This window comes from Nipponia nippon, unplaced genomic scaffold, assembly GCF_047370975.1.
Source record: "Nipponia nippon isolate SJK-2023a ecotype South Korea unplaced genomic scaffold, ASM4737097v1 scaffold_18, whole genome shotgun sequence".
Taxonomy (NCBI): Eukaryota; Metazoa; Chordata; class Aves; order Pelecaniformes; family Threskiornithidae; genus Nipponia; species Nipponia nippon.
Window position 1 is genome coordinate 8,397,500 of NW_028262334.1, and position 23,053 is coordinate 8,420,552.

Here is a 23,053-nt window from a genome sequence, read left to right on the forward strand (position 1 = left end):
ATTTGTACATGAAGTGATTAAATTGTTAAAATTGATTACCTACTGTATATCCTGGGTAGATTTTAACCTGTGAAATAAAAAAGACTTGCTAATAGTGTTAAGTGCCCTCACTCCCATAAACATAATACATAGAGATGTGAAACTGCACCAATTTCTTAGTGAAATTACTAGTTCAGTTAGTGAAATAAAAGGCTGTTAACTCTTATCCAGGGATTTCAAGGTGTTTAAGTCCTGGAAATACAGAATCATGGCATGCCTTTGTGTTTTGTGGCTGAGAGGTGAATCAAGGCTGCTGCGGTTAAATGACTATGAATTAATTTCAGTTTTTCTTTTTTATAACAAACCCATTGGTGAATGCAAACAGTACAAAAGTTTCAGTTCACAGACCTTCAAAGCAACCATTTGCTATTGTCTCTTGAATTATAATCTGAAATACCCCATCAATTTTTTTTATGTTATACATATGTGGCTTTCAAGTCAGTGTAAAAATATGCAAGGAAGGCAAATAGGCAGCCAGTAATGATTTATAACGCTGTAGTCTTTTTGCCTCCAGAGACCTTGATTCAAATCTTGGCCCAAGCCTGAAGAGGAAATGAGTTTGGTTTTAGCCTAATTCTTAGTGGATTTTTGTCCATGTTACAAATGATGTGTGGCTTATCCGGCAGTCGGAAACCTTCCTTGAGCTAGAGAATGAGTTAAAGAATGTGTTTTAATAAGGCTTAATGGGGAAATGTGTCTGGATGAAGCTCCGATCACTTTTGCATCACTTGTCATTATAAGCACTAAGTTTGGCAGAAATTTAAAAAAAAGGGGGGGCACACATGCTGTTAGTAGGGGGTGTATTTATAATTTGCCATAGAAGAAAGCACAGTCTCTCATCACGAGTCTGTAATGGTGTTTGTACCATCTTGTTTTTTATATAGTATTGTATTTCTGTTCTTTAGCTCGTGAGTTTTGCCACACGAGAGAGCCTCTGTACTAGCACAAAGGGATCTTTTTCTTTCTATGTCAGTCTGAACCAGACACAGAGTTGTCTGTCCTGAAGGTGAAGGGACTACGCCAGCAGCAATAAGTACCGCTTGGAAGTCCCAAGCACATGGCTCCTGAATAATTCAGTTGGCAGGTAGCTCGTGCTTCCGCTCGCTCTTTAAAATGAGTGTGTTATCGGGGAGCCTGCTTGGGGCTTTTTGGTTCTGAATTCTTGGAAGTGATTTTAGAGGAAGGTATTTGAATTGTGCCTAAAAGAATTCATGCCAGAAAGAGCTTTTGGGACAAGAAATGTTTGAGACCGTAAGCCATGGGGATGCTGCAGCCTCACGTTGCAAAGGTGATGTGGAGGGCTCTCGGCCCCGGTCCCTGAGCAGGGGCCGCTGGGGACCTGCACAGGGTCTTGATTTCTGGCTGCTCAAGAGCTGGATTTCTTTGTGGGCAAACTTGCTGGAGAGCCTAGATCTGTTTTCTTTAGTGTACATGAAAACTGGGGGGTGGGGGGCGTGGGAAATGCGTCAAATTCCTGCACTACCCTCAAAAGAAAGAAATCTTTCTTAGCCCAGCTGTTTGAAAAATGATCTTTATTTCCTTTACTATTCCCTTCCCAATATCTATATTCTTTTCTTCTCAGCACTTCCTTTGCAGTGACTTAGCCATTTTTACCTTGGCTGAAGGCTGACATTAACTCCATGTGTGTGGACTGTGCAGGCAGCCTCAAACTGTGTATATCAATATTAGGGAAAGGTCCCAGATGAAATATTCTGGAACGCAAGCGGGAAGGGAAGGGAAGGGAAGGGAAGGGAAGGGAAGGCAGGCAGGGAAGGTATGTTGGACCGATGGACTGAGCAGCTTGTCAAAAATTCTGTAATACCACTACCCTTGCTGCCAGAGAGGTGAGCACAGAGCTATTTTCGGGATTCCCCTGACCCTTTTTGTCACTTGGTAAATTAACCTCGTGGTATGAATCCCAACGCTCAGTGCTGGGGAATGAAGAAGAAAAGCAGATTTAGGAAGTTGCTTGTTGGCAACTTGAAGTTGCAGTTTTGCAACTGGTTGACTCTGTGCTCTGCACTGGGATCAGGGTGGTCTGAAGCTGTTCAGATGGTTGGTCATGTTTAAATTTTAACCTGTTAATATGACTAATTTATGAACTAGTCATTTGTGCGTGCTGCCTTTAGTGTTTGCAAGTCTTTGTGGTGCAAAGGTTTGCTTCAGATGTGTGTTGGTGATCTCTAGGAACTGACCTACCGGGATTTCTCCTTGTAGTTGTTGGACAGAACAAATTTGAGTCCTGTGTTTCTTGAAGTTGGATACATACTGGTTCAGTTATTTAGCAGATTATTTATACTCTGTAGGTTTGTCTATTAGGAGTGATGTCGGTGATGAAAAAAGAAGAAGCAGTAGTATATCTTAACTGATTAATGTGAAGGTACGTGCATCAGGCGTTCTAAAGCGAGTGCATCTACCGCTTCTAAAACAGTGTTTGCTGTTTCGTTATCACTGTGAATCTCTGAGTTTGTGCTGATTTATTAGTTAATCCATTTAAACTGTTATAAAGAGATTCAGACCTGGAGTTTTGTGTATTGTTCTTTTATCTCCCTCTTAAAATTAACATCTTTCCATTCACTCAAGTTGTAAGTCACCGTGGCATATTCAGAGCATCAGGAATTTTTGGTTCCTTTTGCTAGAAGGAACTTATAAAAAGGTGCAGCGATAGGAGTTTCTTATTCAGATTTCTAGCCACTTAATACAAGCTCTGACTGGTAAGAGTGACTGGAAAAAAGTATATACATTTTACTGTGGTGTCCTTAAATATCCTTAACACTGGAGCAAAGGCCTATGAGTTTATTTAAAGAGTATGAGAGCATTTGGATTTGGTGACCTTTTTCGGTCAAACTGTGGTGGAGCTTCATCATCTCTTCTGAATGAGATGATTTGACCTTTATCAGGTCAAACCTCTGGACCCAAAAGAAGAATCAAAAAAATCCACTTCTTTCAGAGTAATTATAAGTATGTAGATAGATATAGCAGTACCATTTCTTTTTTAATTGGGGTAATTTGCTCTACCCAAATATGTGCAGATTTTCAGAATTACTAAAGCAGGCTCAAGTGAAAGAAAATTCCTGGGGTGGTTCTTGAGAGTAGTTGCAGAAAATGCATTTTTCACAATATGCCAGTTTTTGTCTTTATTTTCTTCTCAGTTAAAATGCTTCCCTATGGAAACCAGATGGGGGTAACCAGCATGGTTATTTACACAAATAACTTAAAACATGCATCAGAAGCAAAGACAGTCTGTGGCTGCACGTGCATTACTGTGCAGGATCAAGCTTTGCAGCCAAAGATCCATTTTTTCCCCAGGAGGAGGTTACAGAGGTCTTAACACAATGAAATCCTGTTTCCTCACTGTTTGCTAGACCCAAACACAAGTTAAATCAGCTGCTTTTGCAAAAGTATTCTTGGGGGGGAGAATGAAGTCCACACTGCTGAGTGAGGAAATTCAGCTGGAGTAGGTCTCCTCTTCCTCTGCTGCACACAAGTGCTTTGTTTGCTTGTTTTAAGTCTACAGCCCTTGATAAACCCCTGAATTTTTGTGTGGTTAGCTTTAATTCACAGTTCTCCTTTTTACTTTTTTTTTATTTATTTCCTTCACCTCTGTAACCAACAAGCTGCATTCATCCTTTCTGTATAGACGGATTCATAATCTGTTGTTCAGAGTATTATCCTTTGCTTTTAGGGATCCGATGCCAAAAGCACAGAGTTTGGGATCCTCCCTTTTTCTTCAGATTGCTGTAGTGCTCGTTGATACTGTGGTTTTTTCTTCATTGAATGTAGGATAAGTCAACTCTTTTCCTTAAGTACTTATATAGCCTGTCTGAAAACTCTTTAGCCCAACGTAATGGTTTTAACGTTGTAATGAAGGGTTACTCTTCTTTTAACAGATAAGAAACAAAGGCAGAGAGACTAGGGATGCAGATTCATTATCCCTGTGGGATTTTGCTGCAGCAGCTGAAGGTGATTTAACTGTGATCAATTTATAGTTTGCAGTAATCCATCAGGTTATGAACCGCAGGGGCTGTGGGCTGGATAAGCTCTCTTCTGTCAGCTGTACTTGCGGAGTGGTAAATTCCAGCAGAAGGCCAGGGAGGAGTCAGATGATAGCTCTTTTGGCCACTGTAATTAAATCTAGCAGAGATCACAGATCCGGAGCATTAAGGACACACCTGTGCATCATTCCGTGCTGAGACTCAGAGCTCAAGGGATAACCCAGCTACCTCAGTGTGGGGATGAGCAGCTTGCTTGTGGGAGTAGCGTGCGGTTCAGGACACCTGCATTGCTGCTGCAGCGCCACAGAAGCGTGAATTTTCTGTGGGAATTTTGCACCTCCTATTAACTCAGGCTGTTGTGGTGGTGTCCTACGGCTGTGGATGGGGTGGCCAGCTTGAAAGGAGGCCACTGCATGTCGCAGTCCTGTTGTGCCTGCCAGCCTAACCAACATCGCTCAAGCCAGTCACAAAATTGTCCCAACCAAGCCCCAAACTTTGTGCCGTTTAACTGTTGGTACTCTAGCAGCATTGTACCTGCCTTTCTGCTAGGTGCTAGTTCTGCCTGGAGCCTTGGGAGGAGCTTTGGTAATAGTTTTCCTGCGATGGTCCGGAAATTTCAGTCTCGATTACTTTCAGCTGCGCTTCTCCGAGAACTGTGCTTCCACAGTACATGCTAAATTGTTTGGAAGGACTACATATGCCTGAGGATCAAAATGCACCGGGAAACGTCAGCAGCATGTCTAAATAAACATCTCTGTCTGTCTTACGAGAGTGTTTAGCAGCTCTGTTGGCAGATGTTTCTATAAAATGTTAAATACCGTGCTTTCCAAACCTCCAAAATGTTTGTAATCCAGTAAATAGAAAAGGACAGGGAAACCAGCTGAGGAAGGTATGTCAAAGAACAAGAGAGCCCTAAAGAACTAGTGGTTCTTCAGAAACAAAAAGTAAAATTGGGCCCTGGGAATTAGTATTTCATTGATAACACTGCGTTTTAAAATTATTACTGAGGCGCATTGTTTTAGCTGTGTAAAAGTACAGAAGGCAACAGGGGCTGGTTTAATGCAAGTAAGGGGCTTTGTGATTGTTGTGTGAGCTTAATATATCAGGAGTTTCTACATGCATTTTTGTATCAGTAGCCTGATGTGTTTATCTACCAAGTTTCAGAAGTACAAAACCTCAGTAGAACTTAGTGAGTTGGTTTTTTTTTTTTTCCTTGCAGATCCCTTGCATCCTCTTAAAGTGCTAATTTATTTTTTCTAATTATTTTTATTTTGGTGTGCTAAGGGGAGAAGGGGCTTACTCTTTCTTCTACAGTTTCCCTTTGTGTTTTCTGTCTTTTCATTCCTTCATCACACAGTATGTTTCAACTCAAGCTCAGGGTATCGTTCATTTGAAAACTTTGCAGTGACTTTGCAGACTGAGGCAGTCACAGACACCTCGTCCTCCACTTCTCAAGTTCTGCAGTCTGCTGCATGCTGTCAGGACTGCTGTCTCTGTGGCTACCTGGTGAACTGGGTCAGCAAACTGGTCCAGTTCACTGTGCTGCTGCCCAAGCGTTGGTGCTGGTGCTGCGTCAGGGACTGCTAAAGCCACTTTGAGTTGTCCCACGGGTGACTGCACCGCCCCTTTGGCCTGGAAGGATGGAGAAAGGCTTTCCCAAGGTCATTCTCAGCAGGCCAAGGCACTGCTGGGATGGGCAGCAGGGATGGGGACCCTGCATGCCGCTGCAGAGTGCTGGCCCTTGCACCAGCACCTCCTTACTGCCCAGCCAAGACGATTAGCGCCTTAATTCTAATCTCCCTGGGTGCTTCTGCAGTCTGTTTTTCTTCCAAATGCTTTAAATGCCAGACCTGTGATAGTGTGAAGTACCATGAAGTAAGATTAGATAAGGGGAAGTAGCAAGTGGGAGCTGGGGGCAAAGCTGGTGGAAGTTGCCTAAATGAACCCTGTGCGTGGGGACAGTGGCCCGGTGCAGGCTCGGCGCTGTTTCTCCACGCGTCTGTCCCCGTGTTTCTCGGCTCTGGAAGGAAGCACCGAACCACGCGTCGTGGTTCATGCTTGAGGCAGGCGCTGGGATGCTGGAACCAGAGAGCAGGCCTTAGGGGATAGAGCTGGGAGAAGGCCCTTCACTGGGAGTTTTAGCACCTGCAAAATTGAGGAAGGAATAATTGGTTTGTTCTGTAAAGCCGGCTGATCTCTGTGAATGAAATCAGGTCAGGCTCAGAACAAGGTTTGACTACTTTGTGTAAAATACTGGGGTTTTAGAAATGTTTAAATATTTCTTTTCCCATCTGTTTTACCATTGCCAAACAGATTTGCTAATGGCTTAAAATATCTGGACCAGAACAAGGGGTTAACTCCAAAACTTATGACTAAGTTTGGCCTGTAAACCTTAAGGCCCTTTTTACAAGAGCTTATTATTTGTTTGTTGACAAAAGGACTTACTTATTTGTTCACCTGAATTGTTGGAATAATAAGAAAAAAAATCAAGGTTAATTCTTCGCTGTTTGCAATAGATGTAATTGGGATTGATAGCTGATGAACTTCCAGTATTTTAACACATACGTGAAACTTTCACAATGGGTTCATGAGGGAACTTAAAACAAGGATAAAAGGTTTTCCCCATGGCATCTTTGGAGAAGGCATAATAAATGGGCGGTCTGTCAGGAGAGTGGAGGATAGCTAACGCAGAAGAAAAATGATGGTTTTATCTTCAGAGTTCCCAAAGACTCTGTTCTTGTTCAAAGTTTCTCATTCACTTGAAACTTCTTCGTCAAATGCCCTCTTTGTGCAGAGGAGGTGACTTTCTGCTGTGCTGGGTTACAAACTTAAGGATTGAAAACCACACATGGTTTATCTGCAGTGATTTGTACTGTAATGCCAGATAGGAAACGGTCAGAAGGACTTGCGTGATGCTGTCAGGTATCGCAGCAAAGAGGAAAGGCACAAAACCAGCTCTTGGATGCCTTCACTCTTGAAATGAAAGAATTGAGAATGGTATGTGGGAGTCTGGGGGGCTTCAGTGACTACCTTGCTTTGGACCATCGCTGTGTGTCACCCCTGCTTGGCATGTTTGCGTTCGTTAAAAAGTGTGTTCGGTCTCTGTGGCTTTGAAATTTTGGATATCCAGGGAGGAGGAGTTGTCTCTCTCTTAATTTGGGTTTGTGACAGTGCTTTCTGTTTCCCTCCGCTTTCTGAAGCAACACTTCAGTGTGCTCCAAGGAAAAAAGCATTCACTGTGTGGGAAAAAAATATCGCTATGAGGCCCAAATCAATGGGAGGGCCCAGGGACATGGACAGTTAAGAAATCCCTTTGAACTCATTTAATAAGTGAATTGTTTAGATTTCAAGATTGATGTCTTTAGATCTGAAACAGGATGATTTGGGAACCTTTGATCACATTTTTGGGGACAGTTTCCTCCCAAATGACAGCTACAGTTTTTAAATTCCTTTTAATCGCCCAACCTTGACACAGCTGGGTGTTTGGTGTATCGGAGGACTGCTCATTTGAATGGACTCTCCCGTTGGATCCACAGTGTGATCATACCAGGCTAGCCTGTGTTCGCTTGTCTCTCCTGCGTTGGGGATGCTAACCTTCAGGAGGAAGACAAGGTGGATAGGTGGGTTCGTGTTTTCTTAAACGGTAACAGCCGTTTTGTCAGATTCCTCAGCGATTCCTGTTTTTCTGAGTTGGCATAAACTGAGTTAATGATTGTTCTCTCTTTTCCACCACTGTGACTCTCCTTATCTCAGTGGAGTTAACAGCTGCATAAAACCATGTAGGTGAATGCAGAACTGGATGTTAGATGTTATATGAGACATCCCACTTGTTCTCTTGAACAGATTGCTATTCGTGCTGTTACCTAAGTATTCTCATTTCTTTGCTGCCAAATGATCGCTTAAATGCTAGAAACTGAATCTAGAAGAATCGGTGCATTGCGTTCTGGTAGCAGGAGAGAAGGGAGGAGCGGCCTGTGCCATAGCTGGGAGGCCAAGCTTTAAGAAGCTCTAAGCCGTGGAATAACATGTTGGTTTTGACTGACGTGTGATGCCAGGAGAGCGTCAGGCAAGAGTGAATGTAAAAACAGAGGTGGAAAAATCAGGCTTTTGAATTTAGGGATTAGCTTTGGGGCAGGGGAGGAAATGCGATACCCTCTGCTTCGAATCTACACCAGGAAAGGCATTTTGGGGGGGGTGGGGTGGGGTGGTTTTTTGGGGTTGTTTGTTTGTTTGTTTGTGGTGTTTGGTGGTGTGTTTTGGTTTTGTTTTTTTTTTTTATACCATTGGTAATGGTTTCTACAAACAATAAATATTTACCCAGATCTCATGTGTACAAGAAATTCTCAGCCCTCATATTGCCCTGAAGTCACTGAACTGGCCTCGTCTTTCCAGCGTGCTTAGCTGGCTCTGCGAGCTCTGAAGAGATTTAAAGTCCGTGTTGCTGCACTGATCTGTCACTTCATCTGTCAGCCAGGACTGTCTTCTGTCCTCTTTGTATACATATGCCCATGCTAGCCAGATGGTGCTGGATTTGGGTGCCATCCAAAGCAGCATGTTAGAAAGGCCAGGTTATGTGTCATATTTCAGAAGCCAAGAAGAGCTGCCCGTTCTACTCTTTTGGTAACAAAACAGCTTGACTTAATGTATTGATCATGTTGTCCTCGCTATTTTCAAGCTGATTTTATCTAAGACACTCAAAAGGATAGAAGGCTGAAGCTGTACAAATCCCACTTGTTGCCTCCTTTGTAGCTAATATCTGCGTTTGCATTTACTGTGTGTCCTCGAAAAATCTGCTCTCTACCACCACCAAGAAATCCTTTCTAGTGTCAGAAGGAGATTTCTGTGTTGTTTGTTTGTCGGTTTTGCTGGAGCACAGCATGATCTAGGAGCTGGGAGATGTAGGTTCTCCTAGATTTGCCAGAGGACCGATGGTTGATTTCGGGCAAGTTGCTTTGTATTTGTTCATTTCTCATTCTGTAAAATAGAGGTCAAAATGCTGATTCCCTTTGTGTTGTGCTTTAAGAATTGCTAATGAAAAAGGCCATGTAAAAGCCAAATGGTGATGTTATTTATAAATTATGAAAGAACTTCCCCTCACCTTCTCAGCATGCTTCCCCCCTCCTGGAGGAAGGCTTTCCCTAATGGGATTTGAAAGCCACAAACCTCATCTGTATCGATAGCAGAGTAATGGGCGGCTGGGAAGGGTGCTCAGTCTGGAGAGAGAGACGGGGGTGAACTGCCATTAAGCACACATTAATTAACATGGCCCTGCGCTCCCCAGGTTGCAGCCTTCTGTGGGATGGGTGGATGTTTAAGCTGGTCTTTCTCATTTTTAAAGCCTTTATATTGTCAGTCTGTATCTGTAAGGTTTGAGAAGACACTTGCTGCTGGCATCATTGCAAAAAGGGTGCTGGTCTCTTGGTCACCTGCTTTTACGGATCCTACTGAAACCTGAGAACTAACGCTTATAATTTTGCTTGGTCACGGTGGGGACCTTGGGAAATCCATATCCTTCACTGAAAACCAATACCTGGAAACTCCTGTGTTTTAAACCTCTTTCTGCTTTAGTGAACACTTCTGGTCTGATGTGTGAAATTTCCCCTTCTGCCCTTTTATCTGCTTTATGAAATGTAGTGTTCTTGATATTATCTTTTTATCTGCAGGGTGAGAATCCAGGATGTGCTTGTTCTTCATGGCTCGTGCTGTTGTAGCAGTGAGAGTTGTTAGGTAGCGTGTGTGTGTATAATATAATTGCCATGTCAGCTTTTCTGTTTCTGGTTATCTACATAAGGAAGCAGATAGCTGGTGGAGATGTCAGCTGTGATGCGGCTTATTAAGAGCTACAAGACAGAAGTAATCACAAGAAACCCTGCTTCCATGCAGGCTGTTCTCCAGAGTCTCTGGTTGCCTCTGTTCTGTCTTAACCCTTCTCACATTGACTGGATTTTTTGGTTCTTGCCAAAGGGTCATACCCATTTGAACAAGTAAATCCTGTGTGCTACATGTGTGTTTCTCGCTCTGTGATGTTTACCATTGAAAAGGTGCCATGAACAGTAAACGAGAAGAAAAGTTAAGCCCTCAGAGACCTGAGTCGTGGGATGTACAAGGGCTCTTAACTAATTTGAGTGGGTTAGCAGTGATGAAAGTTGCTACTCTGTATCATGTTTGAATTCCCTATTGCATTTCAAAATTGAGGGCTAGCAGCAAATGGGAAACTTTTGCATGAATGCCCCTTTCTCTTGTCTCTGACTGGTAAAGCCTTGTTCCAGACAGGAAGAAAACAGGTCCCACAAACCCGCCAGCCTTTGGTTTCAGGTCTGTGAAGTGCAGATAGAGCTTTCTGGATGTGAAAACTAAGCATTAAGAGAAACTCATAATTCAGCATGGGTTGAGGAAGTGGTTGCAAAGAGGCCCAGCTTAGCACCGCTTGGGTGGGGGAAAACCCAAATCCTCTAAACATAATGGAAAGAGAGTGGCAAAGCCGATGAGAACTTGCACCGCTCGCTCTGGATTTGGTGAGAGGGCGAGGAGGAGTGATTGACGGCACCGGCTCGGCTGAGGGCTTTCTCTGCAGTGGGTTGTTGTCCCGTCGGCTCTGCCTGCCCGAGGCCGCCTATGACATGCTTGGATAAGTGGATCGCATCATTTTGATTCTGCACGTGTTCTTGTCTCTACAGCTTGCTGGGTTTGTTCGCTCTTGAGCTGTAATTGTCTCCCGTCCTGGTGCAGTGTTTGCTTGGTTACTTCTTCCTTAGTGGCAAGCGAGACTAACCAGACAAAAGTACAAATCCTCCTTTCTCTCAGGAACATTAATGAACGTGCTGATTTATCCGTTCCTTCTTGTATGGCATGTTGCAAACTGATGTACCCAAGAATTGGTGGTGTCATTTGTCAGTCTCATAAAAGCCTGTCTTCCCATTAGCACTGCTCTTGCCCTCTGTTTCTTGCTTTCAATTTCATCTCCCAGAGGAAACTGGGATGGAAATGAGAATGAAATATGGGTTTCCTTTTTAAAAAGAAAATAAACCAAACCTTAAGGGCTTCCTATTGGAATGTGATGGGATTGGACTGCTATCTCTTATCCTTTGAAAATCCCAGCTGGAGCTATTTAATGTCAAAGCATGGAATTTCCCAGTGTGAAATTCATGGCTGGCTAAGGATGCACTGGGGATTAGAGAGACATCACTTTGCCAGGGTAGCGTTGCTGTCGCTGCAGGAGACCTCGCACAAAGGGACGTTTGCTGGTCTGTCCTGCTTCAAAGCTGAATCTTGGGGATGAGATTCTTCAATTCCCATTGAGGTTACATGCTGTGTGACTGACAGCTGGATTTGGGCGGAATAAACCAGAGCGGGTAACACTTTGCACTGCCTGGGAATAGGGAGAAAAAAAATGAGAGGCAAGAACGAAACATAATTTGCTGATTTTCTTAGTTGGCAATGGGGTAGTTTGTTAGTGCACTTCCAAAATTTCCCTAAGACCACTTCACAGTTGGATGATTTTGCTCATTTGGCTGCATGATAAAAGGGTCAGATTGGATGATTACAATGATTTATTTTGGTCCAAAGGTAAAGTAAAATAAAATAAAAATCTGTGGTATGGAGGCCTGATGTCTTGCAAAGCTTTAGATGAAGCTTTAGCTAACAACACTCTCCCCAGGAGAGATCGCTTAAGTTTTGGAGGGTGTCTTCTCAGTTTTAAAGTAGTTGTACAAAGAAAAAATAGAAGCATGTTCAGACAGTACACTGGGTAACCACTAAATGCTTGCTTTTTTTTTTTTTTTCCCCTTCTGATCAAAGATGATTATTTTAAGTAGGCATCAATGTCTATATGTTAGGGATCTATAAAGCACTTAAGCAAAATATGGGCTGATAGCTGTATATTCACCGACTGGTGTGGTGTTAACAAGGTGCAGCTTTGTTTCTGAGACTATAAATCAGCAGTGGTTTAGGTGATGGAGGGAGAGAGAGGAGCAACTCTGTCACATGAAAAGAATAACCTTTCTGGCCTCTTCTTCTAAACTGTTGATCTCTTTATAAAAGAGGATTTGCCCTGCTGTTCTAATAAGAGTTGTAAAATAATATATGTGTAATTAGAATTTAATAATGATTTGTGTGACTGGATCTACAGCATAAGCTGGTTCAAGTGATTGTGTAACCTTTGCATTGTGTTCATTATCTAATGTTGAAATAACAGCTGGAAGTTGAGAGACTGACATGCAGTTTTAAAATTACAGAGCTTGAAATTGCTGCTGTCTGTAAACATATGAAAATCTATTAATGACCTTTGAGCTCTCTGACTGAAAATGTTTTGTAACATAGAATACATCAAAATTGCCTGCTACTATAGTGTACGTTTCCCCTTTCTTAGCAATTGCCTGGGATATAAATGAATGCTTATTCCTGACACAGATATCAGAATATTTGGAACTATTCTAGGAAGCCCTAGGGATATATGGAAACATTTGGCTGCTTGTTGTTTGTTCTAGCGAACCAGTTATAGATGAGCTGCGCGGGAGCACGTGGTGTGCTAAGCCACTCGGCGTGGGAGAGCATAGCTGCTGGCGAGACTGACAGCTGTAGGCCTCTGTTGTACAAGACATTCCTCCAGCAGCGTGTTTGAGGAGGAGCGAGGGTGACGAGGGTGGCACAGATGCACTGTCCTGGACTTTTCCTTAGCGTATGTGACATTTAGACATTTAGAAAAGCATTTCTTTCCTGCTGGAAGTCACCTCGCTCAGGGTTTTCCCCTTAGGTTGAAGTAATGTGCTATGGGCAGCTGTTTCTGGAGATGGCTGGCGTCTACATATTTCTTGTTGGATCATTTATGTTTCTTCTCATTTGTTTCCTAGCCAAAAGAAACTACCAGAGGACTAATTATCTAGTACACATTCTAGACCTTGTGACAGCTGAACTGAAAATTGTTGCCTACCACTGAGGGCAGCTGCAGGGTTGGTAAAAAATGCCTCTAGTGTCATGGTGTTTTAAACATGAATTAATTTATCATGCGGCACCAGGGATCAGGATATTGCTGTTGTTTTTTTTTTTTCTGGAGACTCTCACCGCTACAGTAGAGTTGGCAGAAGTGAATTTGCGAGTGTTCATCTCCTTCAGCGCAGTGTTCGTTGGCTTTGTGCAAGCTGTGTCAAACTGCAGTTTAAGCTAAGCTTGCAGACTGCTCTGCTGTTGCTGAAGAGCATTCATACCTCTGTTCTGCAGCGTCTTTGGGAATGGCACCCTTCCTAGGAGGGTGGTAATAAAGAGCGTAGGCTGGAAGCAGAGTCTCAGAACGTCCGCAGCTACTTGCAGAGTGAATGTGTTTGAGGCTGTCACCACGTGGGAGATTCGTCTGGAGCTTTCATTCTGTAGGTGCTACTGCCTTAAGAGCACTACATTTTTCATGGGTATGTTTTAAAAGTATGTACCAAAAAATAAGTGGAGACAACATGTGTGGCTGAATCAGGAATCCTGGAAAATAAATTAAAGCTTTGCATTTGTGTTTAGTGGGTGGAAGCTTTGAATTGCTTAAGAAATAAGGCCAGAGATTCTTGAATTCATGACCAAGCTACCTAAGGGTATAGCTGTATATTTTAAGTCTCAAGTATGAAGCTATTCACATGGTAGTCAGTGCAGTCATAATGTGGCTGTTAGATAATTTGCACTATGAAGATCAGAACTTTAAATGCAGAAGTATAGATGGAGGAGACCAATTTAAGGCCCCTGCCTTTGCTAAATGAGCCGTATGCCCAGTCCATCTGCCCAGCCTCAGGTTGGCTCAGCTCCGTTTCCAGAGTCCAGCTCATGGAAGCATGACATCCCCCTCTCAGCAGAGGTTGAAACAGTTGTGTCTTCTCCTTTTGTTATTAATTTTAAAGAGAGAGCCAGTATTTCTAAGCCTTCCTGTCCATAGTGGCAAATAGGCTGGAGGCACTCAACAGTGCTTTCCTGTTTTTTCTGACTAGTTTAGCTGAAAATTGGTAATGGTGAAAGCATCCAGCTGCCATACCTCTTTGTGCTGGTAGGACCCTCATGCCTTTTGCTTTGGCAGCTTGGTGCCAGCTGGTGCAGCTGGAGACTTGGGCTTGTGTTACCTTCCTGGCAAGACTGGAAATGAGTGATGAAATGGCCACATCTGGCTTCAAGCAAGGAGCTGCTTCTTCAGGTCCTAATTCTGTCACTTGATGGGAGCTGTTTGAATTCAATATGAGTGCCTGTTTGAATAATCTGGGGAGAAGGGGAATTAGCTCAGATTAAGAGTTTAAAGGCTGCTCTGTAAACAAGCATGTGATTGCTGCCCATCAGCAGCGTGGGCCCAGCAGTGTCACTGAGTAGTGGCACACTGGAGGAATGTCTTCCCAAAACGCTGCACCTGGAGCGCATGCCTAACCATGCCGCTTACTTGCTGGATACCTTTGGAAGTTAATTGAGACTGATGTCCTGCGGATCACATTCTTTGAAACGGAGGTGTTATGCGTAGCCTGTCTCTTGTGAGATACTGGGCAGTGCGAGGGCAGTGCGCGGTGCTGCTCCCTCATTGTTCCTCATTGTTCCTCATTGTTCCTCATTGTTCCTCATTGTTCCCTCTTGGGAGGGTGCTCACCAAGGCCACTGGAGTTTGCAGGAGCGGGGCTTCTTGTGCCATCAGTCTGCAGGAGGCACGTGCTCTGCGCTCAGCATTCGTACTCAGTAGTGCAGCGATGCAGCTGAACTTAGCTGAAGTAGGTGCTGTCAGATAAGCACAAGCTCTTTTCCAAATCCTTTGTACACTACATAAACTGGGCAGGCTCAGCTCCCAGTCCTGGCTGAAAGCAGCTTCAGCCGAAACGTACTTTTATCTGCTGTGAAAGCTGGGCAGGGTGGCCTTGCGGTGCACGAACAGCAGCGCCTTTCAGCACTCCTGCAGCCTATAAAAGCTGGGCAGGCTGGGCTTGCAATATGCCTCATTTCATCTACCTGAAAATGGTGCCCCGGCTTCCCTTCAATCATTTAAGCTCCCTTGCTCTCTGACATACTTTCCGCTGACAGTAATTCTGTGAGCACTCGCCGGGCATTTACTGCCATCACTAGAGGAAATACTGATGGCTTAAAATGGGATCATTTCCTTTCTGATAGACAGCAAGCACCTGTGGGAGTTTTAATAGCTGTGCAGTGTGGCTGTTAGCGGGCAGCGAGGAAGACGGGTGCCGTTCTCTGCAGTGAGGCACCCACAGGCTCCGACGAGGAGCTGGAGGAGAGGGAGGTGGCCACGGCTGGCTCCCTGTTGAGCTTGCAGAATGCAGCTTAAAACAGTAAATTTTGTGTATCCATCTCCCCAATGGGTGATGGTGGAGAAGGGTTTATACCAAAAACATGGACAACCATATGTTCACATTCATGCAGATTTCCTTGACCTCTTACTAAAGAGAAGGTCTTTGCTGTATACATTTTTACTTTTATCGTCCCCTAAATTACTGTTAAACACTCTGTTTCCAGGTACTTGGTGCTACTGTGGAGGTAGAGGGCTGGGGTTTTTTCCCTCAAGTAATTGAGAAGGAAGAGAGCAGTACCAGCCCCTTTCTCCTCAACTTTTAAAACGATTACTGCTCAGTACTTTATAGTTATTCATTCAGGTCTCATGCAAGCAAAACAAGCAATTAAAGCCTTGTAAAATCATTGTGGGTTGAAATGCATTTAAAAGTGGAGTGATACTGACCTTCCCTTTTTTTAATTTTTGGGTACATTGTGTTGAGGTAACATTTGTCCAAGGTGTCTCTTGGTACAGTGTCTTCAAGGTCCTAGCAGCAAAGGTCTTAATTCTTGGGAGACATAACAAGTGGGCATTTAGCAGCGTACCGGCAGCTTGCTCTTCAGCTCTTCACAGGTGATAGGAGCGCAGCCTCTGGTAATAAATTTGACTGTTTCAATTACAGTGAGCTTCTTGGTTCATCCACTTTTATTTTTAAGTTAAATCATGTATCATAAACCTGCAAACCAGTGGCAGCTTCAAATGTCTTAACATTTCCAAAGCTGTCTTGTCAAAAAGTCGTCTTATTCTTGAGCTAAACATGTGACAGGGTCAGGGCAAACCTGATGCATTTTAAAAAGCAAGACCCAAACTCGTCTGGAATATGTCAGCTATGAAAGGAGAATTGCAGTCTAAGGTTAAACAAGCAAGGATTTCATTTGCAATCATTTTAATTGATATTGATTGCGTTGCTTGCATGTGGGGTCAAAGCAAGAAAGTCACTTCAAATCTAGACACTTTTTTTGCCTTTTAAAAAAGCTTTAGCGGCTTTGGCTGAAAGGCTGGGGGCTTGAGTTATGTTTTTAGGGAAGTTTGCAATGGAGGAGAGGAGAGGGCGGGAAAGTAAACCCAACAAGTGTGTGTTATATTACAGGAAAAGTGAGAACTTCCCCATCCATGAAAATGGCAGCCTCCCGGCTGGAGATGCCAGCGGACTGCCTCCCGAAGTGCCCTGACTCTGGGGGGAGCCAAGCTGGGCTGGCTGCTGCCAGGCGGGGCTTCCAGCCAGGAGCCCCTGTGCCACGCCGCGGGCCAGCCCTGCTGCTGCGGCTTCTTCCCTGTTGCTGCCGTCCCCGTGTGCTCTTTCTACGCCGTAGCTCTCCGGAGCAGAGCTCTCAAATTTCTCCTCCTCCCCACCATTGAAGTGTGCTCCTGCTCATTTTTAAGATTTCCACTGTGCATTTGATGCCTGTTCACCACTTGGAGTTCAAATTCAATCACCTTGGTGTGGTCCCACCTGATATCCTCCGGTAGAGTTACCTCTTATCTCGTTCCTTTTTTCTCCCTTTTTTCTCTCTCATTATTCAGCTCATTTCACTTGCCTGTTGGCTACCCATCTCTTCTTTTGCTGGCTCCTGTTCTTGCAGTGGTTTCTCTCTCTATGGACCCATCTTCAAATCCGTGCCTTAAAGTTAATTTCTTTCATGTACGTTTCTCATGTGTATCTCCAATATTATCTTTCCATTTGAATTACTGTCTCCTGTGTCACCTTTATGCAACTAAATGGACAGTAGATTTCCCTTAGTAGAGGTCCTGTCTGTACTTGTAACGTGCTTTGTCTACTTAGAAAGCACGAGAATATCAAGTCAGCGTTTGTTTCTATGTTGCTGTTCTATAAACTGGGTATCAGGTCAAAAGCAATATTTTAAAAGTAGCCTAATTAAAAGTAAATCTGTTTTGGTTCCTCTCTGAGCCAGGATCTCTCCCTGAACTATTAAACAAACACGTTTGACAGCTCTACTGCTAATTGCATGATAAAGTTGATAGAAGGATAGTGCTTAGATCCTCGGGGGCTTTTCCATTGCAATTTTGCTGAGAGAAGCTGGAGGCAGAAAGAGGGACAAGCAGGGTCACTTTTAGTGGCAGCAGTGGGGTTTTTTTTATTTCCTTTGCATGGATCCTTCTCCTGTTTGATGTTCAGTGGGATATTTCATGTTCCCCAACTTAAGGAATAAGTGCTGCACTGAAGAGTTGTGGAGAGAGAAGCTGGAGGCTGTTTCCCTTCTGGGAAATCAGCCCATATAATCTTTCAAAGTCGGCAGAGGCAGTCTGGCAGGAGCGGAGTGTAACCAGTCCTTGGCTGCGCGTCTGAGCCTCGCAGTGTCCGATGGGCCCTGGGGACGGGGGATTGTAATGCGCTTGATTTCGCACCAGGGCTGCATTTTGAACCGATGCTTGAGGGCTGAGGGTAGTTATTTTATTAACTGTAGGTGTTATTTTTGTCCTCTGCACCCTAGCAGCACACTCAAGGTTTTTCATCTAGCTGTGTGGTTTTTGCACTTTTTTTCAGGTTCTTTAAGCGTTCCCTGTGTATGAAGGGTATTTACAACCCCAACCTACCCCTACGTGCTTTCTGAGATCTCAAAGAGCTATGTAAACTCAGAGGATTAAGGCAGAGTTTGAGCTGGGCTGAGCAAACACACGGTGATAACTCCAGCCAGCGGCTGGCTGTGGAGGGGAGCTTGCGCCAGGGTGCTCGAGGGCTGATGGTTATTTCCTGATCAAACAGATGACGTGGAGTCTGCTGTGCAGAAGTCTTCTGCTGTGGCATTTTAGGGGTAGGAACGGTCTCATTCCAGAGCCGAGGGCCGTGCACCCGCATTATTCATAGCTTTATTTATAAACTGAGTGGTGTGCACCTTGAGTGTCTTTGGAGCTTGCAGCTGTGCCCTGGTGACAGAAGAAAAATGCCTTTTCAGGAAGGAGTGTTCCAGGGATTAACGGTGTCACCAGCTCTGCCGCAAGCAGAGGTGCAATTGCATAATGTTAACTAGCTCAGGCCAAATAGCGGTGAAAAAAATTCACAGAGATTTTTATTATGGACCTCAAAATCTGTTGCAGAGTCTAGGTTACATGCTTGGGTTGCAAGCCTGCGCTGAGGTCTGCCAGTGGATCTTCACAGCTACTGGTGTGCAAGGTAGAGCTGAACTGTTCTTTGATATCTGTACATCCACATAAGCAAATGGGGAGATAGAATCTGTATGTTTCATGGAGTAACTGCCAGGAAAGAGGCTCTAAAGAAAGGCCTAATTCTTTTTTATCTGTAACCATGCAGCCAATTAGAACCATCTGCTCTCCGTCTGCAGCTCAGGCAGATGAGGGGCTGCAGATGGAGAGGCTGTAGCCTGCCCTGGAAGGTGTGAGAGCGATTCCTAAGTGAGGACAGGTAGGAGACAGCCCTGGAAGCAGTGAGTAGTAAGGAACAAAATAGTTTTGTATATTTTGGAACAAGATTTGGCAATCTCCTTCCTGGAACCAAGAAGAGAGAACGGGCCTGGATCCACCAGCCTTCCCTACAGAAGGGGATTTACTGGCCCTGGCAGCAGACGTAGCCAGGTTTGCTGACTCCTGGGTTGGGCAGTAAACCCCAAGGCTGGATACGAAGACCTTTTGTCTTCAGGGCCTGAATTCAGACGTTGTCGCTGTGTGAACCTATAGGCTTCACGTGACATGCAAATACCTGCTGGCCTGGGCTTGTCTGGGGGGAAGGCTCCAGTGGAGCCATTTGTCGGAAGGCCAGTCTCACCTGCCAGCTGGGATTTCTGGATTGAAGTTAAGGTACATAAATACACCTTGGTCACTGCAGTGATGTACTGTATATTCTCTACACGCTTAAATTTTCCAGCAATTGCCTGTGCACAAGCACAGATGCACATCCAAAAACAGTAAGCTCTTGTGCTAAGTGAGGTCCCCAACTCGGAGGTCATAAACTTCAGTAAAAGAGCAATCGCTGGAAGGCTCTTTTAGTAGAGTAAATAGAAAGGAAACAAAGGAGGCAAGAACAGAAACCCCATTAGCCCCCTGAAGCTCTCTGCCTGAGGCTGCAAAGAGGTCTGCATTTAGCAGCATAGCAAACAGCCCCGCTGTCACCCTCTGTCAGTAAGGAGAAGCTGAGTTCGGTGTCCTACCTTCCCAGCAAAAGCCAAGTCATGCGAGCTGCATCCTCTGCTGACGTGGGGAAGAACAGGCCCGTGGAATAGGCTTTCTTGTCACGGGGCTGAGAAACTTGGCATCTTCCCCGCGGCTGCCCCAGCCGTGCTGCGGGGCTGAGGCTGCCTCCCTCCGCCTTCCACGGCTACCAGGGCTTGGGTCTTAATTCACGGCTGTTTGGAAAGTGCTTGAGATTCTTGGACGCAAGTGGCACTACAAGTGAATGCATTATTTCCTTGGCTTTGATCCAGCTATGACTGTAGTCCCTGAATTAATTTTGCTAGTAGCTCAGTGATGAGACAGACCTTAAATCTTCAAACAAAATGGGGATAAAAAGCTAAATTTCTAAGTAGGGAATTTTGTAGGACTCAGATTTTGTAGGACAGATTTCCAGCCTAGGTATGTGGTGAAGTGAATAGTCTAAAACCCACAGTGAATGTGCTGCAGGTACTGAGGGAAGACTTTCCCTAAGGCATGAACAGAGGCCCAATCCCCACGTGAAGCCAGCTAGAATTTAAACCGAAATGGCCTTTTACTGCCTTTGAAAGCAGCCTTAAAAGCGAATACTGCACGCTGAGCCAGGAGTGCATTATTTGCTGGTGCTTCAGGTGGTGGCATTCCCCTGCCACAGCCTCCTTTCTCCCGTGCCAGAGGCCCGCGTCACCTCATGCAGCATCTTCCCTGTGTCTGCTGTCACGTTGCAGCTGCGTCTGCCTTTAGGAAGAAGCACACATTTTTGGTGTCTTCTGTTTCTAATGTTTTGCTGAGTATCAGTTAACAGATGTCATTTCTATTGCACTAGTTTCTGATTAGTTACTAAAGCTTGGCATTTTGATTTCTATCTCAGCAGCTTCCCAGTAAATAGGACAATGTGACCTTCTTTAAGTGGCATCTCAAACTGCTGCTTTAGAGTGTTATCTTAAAGCTAAAAACCAAAGTGAGCAACTAAACACTCATTTGTATTCCTCGTTTTGTCATTCATGGAGAATAATGCCAGACAGTCATTTTCCTTGCTCTTCTACTAGTTAGGGACTTGGCAAGCTGAGCTGTGTTCTGGTGTGTTCTGTGCCTCTGAGACAGTGCTACTTATTTTAATTTTGGGGTGGGGGTTGTATCTTTGGGGGTTTTGCAACTTGCTGTATGTATGTGTGCTTTAAGAGGAGCTTGCCAGCCACATGGGACCCCTCTGCGAGGTGCATGGAGATTGGGTGTTGGCTGATTGTCTGGGAGCCTGGGTTGGGAGAGGAAACAGCTGTATGTTACTGTTGTGATTCACATTTCAGTGTCTCTGACCCTAAAGTGTCAGTGCATCATCTCGCTTCACAGGGAAGGGTAACTTTAAGCAGTGAGTGATTTGGAGTGGAATCAGCATGTTGCACACTGAGGCAGTCAATTCACTAATTAAACGAGAGGGGGAGGAAGTAATCTAGAGCAATCAGCAGGGCATTTCATCCCAATTCCTAATTTTCTTTTTTGTTGGGCTTTAGTTTTTGAGAGACTAGAGAGCTGATGATCTTCATGAGCTCTTTTGCAGTACTGAAGATGCGTGCGTTGACGTGAGCGAGTTGCACTGCGAGCTCCATTCACGTAGCATACAAATATCCGTGATGTAGTTGCTTGAGTCAGAAGCGAGGCGTTTACAGAAAGCTGGGCGAGGCATTTAGAAAAATTTCTGTGGCTGAAGTTGACAAATTTTGGCATGGTGAACAGTGCTTTTAAAGTATCTCCTAATCTGATATATTCACCTCGCATAAAAAATTAATTGGGATAGAGATTCTGCAAAACATTCCAAAAAAAGTTCCATTTTTACCTCTGAGCAGTTAATAAAAGGCACTGGGGAAAAATTTATCTAGCTGTAGCAAACCAATGTCATAGCGATTTGGCATATTATTTCTTAAACTCTTTTTCTGTGTGGTGTGTAGGGGGAGAGGTCGGTACATTGCCACCAAGAGCTCAGCTTTGAGTCCTCAAAGGTGCCGGGGACAGCAGTGGTAGTTCCCTTCTCTGATCTCAGCTCCTGTGTTAATCATTCTGACACGACGTACCTGCGTTTAAACTGTGCTCAGGTGGTATGCTGCAGTCCTGATTCGGGGCAGACCCTGAGCACTTAGAAGTGTTCAACCTCTGTTCTGTGTTTAGATCCCATTGATCTTGGCTTGCTTATTGAATGCATGGTAGGCTTTAGAAGTGCATTTCTCCATATGAATGCTAACTGTGAATCAGAGACTGTCAGGCCCAAGGGGGGTCTGATATGTTGCTTTCTGAGATCAGAAAGAAAACAAAATAAAAACCACCTCTGTTTCAGTTGAACAGTTAAAGGCTTTCCTTCAGAATGCCTGATTTGTTCATATGCTGTTGACGTATGGTTCCTAAATTAATCTGAAGCAAACTCATTTCCATAACCAGTTCCAGCATCTCTGAAATTAATCAAACACATAGCCTGGAGAGTATTCATCCTAATCTAATCTAAAATTACTGTTTGCATTGTGCGTGCCTAATTATTCATCTTAAGTCATCTCTGGAAAGAACATGCTGTCTTGTTTGTGTTTTTATTCAATATTTATACTGCTTAATGCTTAAAAGTAGTCTCAAAGAACTTAAAGAACTTACTGTTTTTTTGTCCTCCTTTACAGAAGGACATGTCGCTAAAGCCTCAGGAGCGGAAGGAGAAATGGGAGAGGCATCCAGGAAAGAAACCTAGAGAATCTGAAAACTGTGTGTCTGCTGAGCCAAGTGAAAATGGCCATAACAATGATGCTGGGAGCTCTGAGAGAGAGGCAGAAAGAGGCAAAGAACGGATGAAGAAGAAACTCCCCTTGAAACTATCCAAACAGGTAGGGAAATGATTTCTCATCTGAAGTAACTGGCGTTGGCCACTGTGAAATGTTGTCCTGCTGGCAGGTTGGGGTTGTTAATGTAACTGGCTTCTCTGGTAACTTGTGCTGGTGAAAACAATGTCTCTTACAAGGCTTCTGGCCAAGTGCACAAATCCCGTGTTGTGGGCAAGTTTCCTAAGCTAAAATGGAAGACCAGGTGTGCTGGGTAATGTAGGAAGGAAGGAGCAGACCTCCCTTGTATCCTGCAGCTTTGAGACAGTGCGGTAATTCACACCATAGGTTTGTGGCTCTTGCAGTCTTAGACACAAATAGAGATCATCAGTCAGATCACAGCCGCCTTTTGGGGAAGGCGTGCTGTTAATGTGCACCTGGAAGTTGCAAGCATGAATGTGTCCATCTCACGAAACAAGTTCATGTGCCTCCAAAACAGTATGTTGAGAGGGAGAGAATATTCAGGTATTTTAGAAGTGGAAGGTCAGTTTGGAGGAAGTTGTGCTCTGGGGAGTCTTTTCTCTCTGCCCTTCTAAGAGGTTGTAGAGCATTAATGAATTAAGAGTTGTCATGCTGGAGGGGACGGTTGCGGAGACTTCCATCTGAACCACGGTGTGTACAGAGCCGGGCGGTGACAAAGAAGAGGCACTATGGCTGGCAGGCTATTTATCACCTAACTGCTGCTCAGCAGGGAGATTTGTTGGTGACTCAGTGCTCATTCATCAGTTTGAAATCCACATGGCACAGCAGCCTGTATGTAG

The 23,053-nt window shown here is 44.3% G+C and overlaps 1 protein-coding gene across 17 annotated transcripts in view; it reads left to right on the plus strand.

Annotated features, from left to right (window-relative positions):
- Positions 1–23,053, plus strand: part of FBRSL1 (fibrosin like 1) — a 551,682-nt gene that overhangs the window by 126,823 nt on the left and 401,806 nt on the right. For all 17 annotated transcript variants that reach the window (XM_087754449.1, XM_087754457.1, XM_087754465.1 and 14 more), the window contains exon 2: positions 22,098–22,298. In XM_087754449.1, coding sequence (XP_087610575.1) covers positions 22,098–22,298 — 201 coding nt within the window. The remainder of the gene's footprint in view (positions 1–22,097; positions 22,299–23,053) is intronic.